Below are 6,000 nucleotides of genomic sequence, written 5' to 3'. Positions count from 1 at the left end.
TATGCAACTGCAGTATTGCACTGTCAAAATTTTGTATTTATATAAACTGTGGGCGGTGGTTCCTGTAGGCTTTGCGTGCGGTGGGGGGGGCCTCCATGTCCATTTTGCTTGGGGCCCCCAAATTCCTTGAAACGGCCCTGTTCCTGAGAGGCCATTTCCTGTCCCTGGAACTGTATGCAAATAGGGTAGCAGTAGTACACTCCCCGCACGAAGGGGGGCCAATATCCCCCATTTATGCAGTGATCGGGCTCCCTTTTTAACATTGAGGTCAAAAGTTACAAAGTTGAAAAGACATAGCAACCTGGTCCATTTGAAGACCTACGTTACAAAGTTCGAACAAAGTTTCTAAGTTAAACTGTTCAAGAGAAATTGTGTACGGAAAAAGTGGTAAGCGGAAGCCTAGGAATAACAGTATAGTGCATTTTCATGCAGTATAATAAGAAGACTTTGGGTAACAGAACAGTGCATTTTCATGCACTGTATTTATACCTGTACACAAGGACAGGAAACATGTCTGGTTCCAGAAACTGTTAAAAGATTGATCTAAATATGGTTGCTGGTTGCTCAATATGTAATTTGTATCAATATCCATTGCTGACATAGTGGATGAAAAAGCCTAATGGAACATGTCAGATCGCAAGATATGGTGAAATTAATTGTATCAGACCAAGCAAGCCTACACATTTCTAGCTAAGTCTATATACCATTGTGAAATGTCAAAAGAGACTTTTATTTAGCACAGGGATTAGACAAAGAAAAAACATGTTCAAGTTCAATGCAACATAAAAATGGCAAACAGCTATAAATGTATCTCTCCCATACACCTCCAATATCAACATACAGCTCTTTACTTTGGTAATTTACATTGCCCTTGTTAAGACACACTTATACCCAGGGTCCCCAGGCTCCCTTGGGTCCAGGGTCACATTTGGGATCATCATCTGGAAAAACAATTGGTTTGGCATCCCTCTGATGATGCTGAAGTCGACGGAGAAGAAAGTCCACCACCTTAGGGTTGAGTACGGACACCTCATCCCGCTCTTCAGGGTCTTGCTCCACATTATATAACCAGACTCCTGCTTTTGTAGAGGGGGACTGAGGAGAGGGTTGGGGACTTGACACTGATCCTGGTTTGGGAAACCAAAGGGGACAGCCTGCAAGAGGGACACATTGTTGTTATGAGTAGAAATGCAAATTAGGTATGGGTGCAAGGAGTCATTTCTTACCAGCAGCCTGAGAGAAGATACATATTTTCGTCTTAGAAAGAGGAAGCAAACGTTCACAATAACAATGTGGCTCTTGCTGGAGTCTGCTATGCCATGAGTGGGATAAAACGGAAATAATGCTATTTCACTAAATGTTTTGCAACTGTGCCTTTATCCTACTGTAAGTGTAATTAGGAATCAAAAGATAGAATCCTACTATAAGTGTAATTTGGAATCATTCCTCATAGGAATATGCTAATGACTAGTATTAATAGTACATCTTGATTGACCTGGATGTCACCGAATTAATCATGTCGTGACTATAATTAGATTACTAGAAATGTTTGTCTTTTCATTCATTCAGAGCTACTCATATTTGAAAAAAAAAAGTGTAAAATAAAAAAAGTGTGTAAAAAAGTGGTTGCTAGGTGACTGGAATGCTGGTGAGGTCGCCGCTCCATCTAGCATCTTGTTTTTGTTTGATTTTTTTAATTTTCGTAATTTAATGTCATGTTTTGTTCTGTTGAGTATGTCTATGAGTAACTTCTTATAGGCGTTACTTTCAGTGCTTTTTTGCATTTACTGTACTGTACGCCTAAAGTTTCTGCCGGTCAAAGTCTATTGGGCTGATGGCTGATCTGAGACATCTGTTGCTATCGTTAACGTTGCGGTCTTTCGGAACTGCTATGAAAGCTGTCATCGCCATGGTCAGAGAGGCACGTAGCCTACAGAGTGTAGGCTGTCGGAAACCAAAAAGACCGGCTGCCTACCAGAACAAGCTGTCCACTGAGCTGCTACTATCCTGCTAGCTGCCTTAACCAGCGTCACTCCAACGTTAGAGGCGAGCAGGAATTTCAGGACTGGAATAGAGGATCCGTCGCTATCGGAGGTCCACTGAGAGTTGCTGATCTGTGAGTTGGATTTCCAGCATCTACTCCGGATGACTCGGGTGCGTTTCCAACTACAGAGGACTTCAGATCCATGTCTCCAGAGCTCTGCAAGACGGCCCATGGACTTGGTTGGACTCTTGGTTGAGCTCTTTCCCAGTCCTCCACTCTTCACTCACTCTAGGTCTTCTAACCTTAAGGATAAGTTGGTAGACTCAGACACTTTTAATCCTTCTAAACGTCCCTGCGAATGCTTAGATGACATAACTTTTTCCCTTGTCATAATTGCACTTCATGTAATCATGTCCATAAGATTGACACTTTCACCAGCTTCTCCAATGGGAAAAAATATGACATTACGACATTCATAATTTGCAATTCAGTCAATGTCATATATTTATTTAGCCTAGAAATCTAGACGCACCCTAGCGGCGGCAAATTAATTTGCTCAGCCTGTACGTCTAGTATCAAACCATAGGGATTTCTATTGGCTGACGCCGTGGACCTCATCCAATCACAGCGCTCTATTTTGTTAGGGAGTCTTAAGGCGGGCTTAACAGGATAACGACAGTCCTGCGACAGTAAACAACAAGGAAGGTGGCTATGGCGAACGAAGAGCGGTTGTTTGAATCGGCGGTGGTGTCAACTTTGGAGAAGTTGGACTTGTGCTTTTCTTTGAAAGTTGAGCAACACAATGCACTTAAGTCATTCCTTTCGAAGAAGGATTCATTGCCGTTTTGCATGCCTAGGCAGTTTGAAAGACAATTCTCTGCCCGCCCCTTGGATTAAGCGAGGTGAATGGTTCGATGCCAGACTACACATTTCAATGATATAGGATGGCCCGCCAGGCTAATATTTATTTCAATTAGCACCGTGGCACTATTAGTAGAAAGGATCCAAAATCACCAGTTGTGCAACACTTTTCTGAGGCCAATCACTCAGTATCTGATTTAAAATTCTTGGGCATTGATAGTCTTTTTCACCCGTAGGAGGAGCTGTGCGGCACAGGCTCTCCTCCAACTTGAAGCATGGTGGATATTTCATTTAAAAACTGCAGCCCAATGGTTTAAATGATGAGTTGGACCTGACACGTTTCCTCTAGACTTAATATACTGTGTATATCTACATACTTGTTAACACCATTATGGTGAATGGGTATTTGAATTGTAGTTTCAAATCCCAATGAATATTCCATGTCTGCATTCTTGATAGTTTCCAAAATTATTATTTATTTTCTTCATTATTTCTATTCCAATATACTTTTTTATTTTATATTTCTCACCTTACATTGTATATCTATGTATGTTGTATGTCAACCACCTATTAGGTGGACAATGCCTTTTAATAAAATTCAATTCAAATCAATTTAATTTAATTTCACTTACACATGTCTAATGGCGCTTTACAGAGTGCCAACTGCACTTCAACCTAACTAGGCTAGTTGATTGGCAGATCTAGCATCAACTAGACCCTGTCTATTTAAAGGCGTTTCTCCTCTTTGATTGTTTGCACTGATGATTGTCTGAATGGGACCAAAAACGTTTTGCACTTTGGTAGCACTTTGCACTTTTCACAACTGGTTGGATTAAAATTTGCATTGGCAACATTGGTGTGCATCGGCAACATTGAGTTCTTTTTTGACTGAAGGACTGATATACTATTGGAACTAACGCACCCGCCAGGCCAAAATACTGTGAAGCCAAATCAGCGATCTTATCCACCAAAAATATTTTTCAGTGTCTATACAGTAATAATCTTCTAACTGTGAAAATGTCAGACCCTATTTTGCCTTATTTAAAAAAATCGAAATTGCTCCTTTTGTTTCATAAACGAACTACAAAAAAAGCCACGTGACTTTACCCTTCGACGTTACTCACGGTAGCATGGTTTGTTTATTAGCCTGGTTAGCATTGCCACTTAACACTTACTGCCAGCTCTTCATGTGAGTAGAAGCACAGCACCAGTTATCCAGACATAAAGGTTATCACCACGCGGTTTACATCACCTTCCGTTATTACAAAAATATGTAAGCCAGTTAAGCAAATTGCCGTATTGATCAGCTAGAGATTAAGCGCCCAAACCTGTGACGTCACATGCAACTGTAGTTTGTTATCACCATGTTACGACAAAAACTCAAAACAATTCAACTGATCCTAAAAATAAGGTATGACCACTTGAAGCAATAGAGGTGACCCCAGTGCCTAACATTTGGAAGGCATTAAATTAAGATCCCAATGTGCACCGAGATATATTTTTTCTAAAAAAAAATCCCATCCCCTCCGCTAAACTCTAGGAACGCAACCACTAGATGGCGATGAGATTACTTTCCCTCCCTAAAGAGCTGCACAGTCCCGCCCACAGCAAAAACGCGGTTAGGTGCCGGATGTAAGATTCCCATTCATTTGTCCCATTGACGTTTGGAAAAATCCGTATCTAAAGAGTTTTACAGCATGTCTTAGGCTAACCAGCTACGGCATAACTCATAAGCATACAACATATAATTTCGAGTGAAAAAACGAAGAGAAAATCCAAAAAGAGTCAAAGGTACAAGACTGTGTACATATTTTCATTTCCGAGCAAAGGAAATACTCATCCCATAAACCACCGCTCCTCACTGAATAATATATAAGCAATGCACGAACCGCGCGAAATCATTTCAAAACCGGCTACAGCACGCGAACCCTTTCCTCCAAACAGTGATTTTTATATAGTGAATGTGCAGTTAATAGCAGTTATTTCAGGAGTAATCGTGTAAATAATAGTGTTTTGATATTGAATTTTATATTTATCATCGTGTATTTTATATTGTGTGTGTGAAAGCGGTTAACGTTAACGGCAGTGCTTCGTAACGTTACCTGTCTCATCCTATGCTGTCATCACTGCTCAGTCGGGCTGATGCATGGACTGGTGCATGGTCTGCTCTTGGACCACCATATTTAGTTTATTAATTTGCCGTGAATTATTACACAAAATGTTCATTAAATAGAGTTGTTCTGTCACATGGAATAGCCGACTAATAATTTATAAGAAACTAAATAACAAATTATCATATAGGCTACAGCTGTCACCTACTTTGCCCCTTCCTGTTTGGTGTTGGAGAAGTCACTTTTGGTTTTTATGTTGTTCACTCATTATTTGCATGAGCCACCACTAAAAGACTTGCAATAATATCAAACATGTTTGATATTGTCGTAGCGGCAAAACTAGAAAAAGATTGACTATGACTGACTTAAAACTGCTAAGATTGGCACCTTACAATAAACAATCTAGTTGATGGAAGCGTGCCGTGACTCCAGTACAACTCCCATAATATCTGTCCGATTTTGGAAATGTAGTTGCCGACTGTGAAATCGCATGAAAATCGTAAAATGTAAGACCGACATAAGGTTACCAGAAAGATGGCCAATACATCCTGCCCACCTGCTGTCAAATTCATGCCAAACCTCAAGCAACAATCTTTCAGAACTGAGACCGAGACTGAGAGAACCGATACTTAAATGGACCTCTCTAATAGCAGACAGAATGACTTACTTTGCAAAATATGAAATTAAACTGTTATATATGTGAAATATGACATTTGAAAAACATTTGTATAAAATTTTGACAAAGATGGCACTGCTGTTGTTTACAGAATCTTATGTCTTGGTTACAGATTCTGTGTTTTCATTGTCAGATTCTGGGTTTTGATTCTCAATACAATATATAACCTGTCTGTGTGGCCTAGTCTATGTTGGTAAAACAAGTTGATCTCTTAAACAAAGAATAAGCGAACATAAAAGTACCATCAAACGAAATGACCGAGATTACCCTGTGGTGGTTCACTTTATTCTTAACACAACATCAGTACCCTTCAAGTATGAGATATAGAGAAAGTGAAGTGCTCAAAAAGAAGCAGATACATAGATAAA

At 40.0% G+C, this 6,000-nt stretch overlaps 1 protein-coding gene across 1 annotated transcript in view; it reads right to left on the bottom strand.

The window, feature by feature from the left end:
• Positions 1–703: 703 nt before the first annotated feature.
• Positions 704–6,000, bottom strand: part of arsb (arylsulfatase B) — a 141,278-nt gene continuing 135,981 nt past the window's right edge. The window contains exon 8 of the mRNA XM_076284923.1: positions 704–1,154. Within this exon, the coding sequence (XP_076141038.1) occupies positions 886–1,154 (269 nt within the window). The 3' untranslated portion in view covers positions 704–885. The remainder of the gene's footprint in view (positions 1,155–6,000) is intronic.

The sequence above is a fragment of the Alosa pseudoharengus genome, unplaced genomic scaffold (assembly GCF_046254945.1).
Source record: "Alosa pseudoharengus isolate Yale_2024_CS ecotype anadromous, Long Island Sound unplaced genomic scaffold, YU_APseudo_1.1 YU_APseudo_1.1_scf_14, whole genome shotgun sequence".
In the NCBI taxonomy this organism is placed as follows: domain Eukaryota; kingdom Metazoa; phylum Chordata; class Actinopteri; order Clupeiformes; family Clupeidae; genus Alosa; species Alosa pseudoharengus.
Note: the sequence above shows the minus strand (reverse complement) of the source record. Positions and strands in the feature narration are given on the sequence as shown.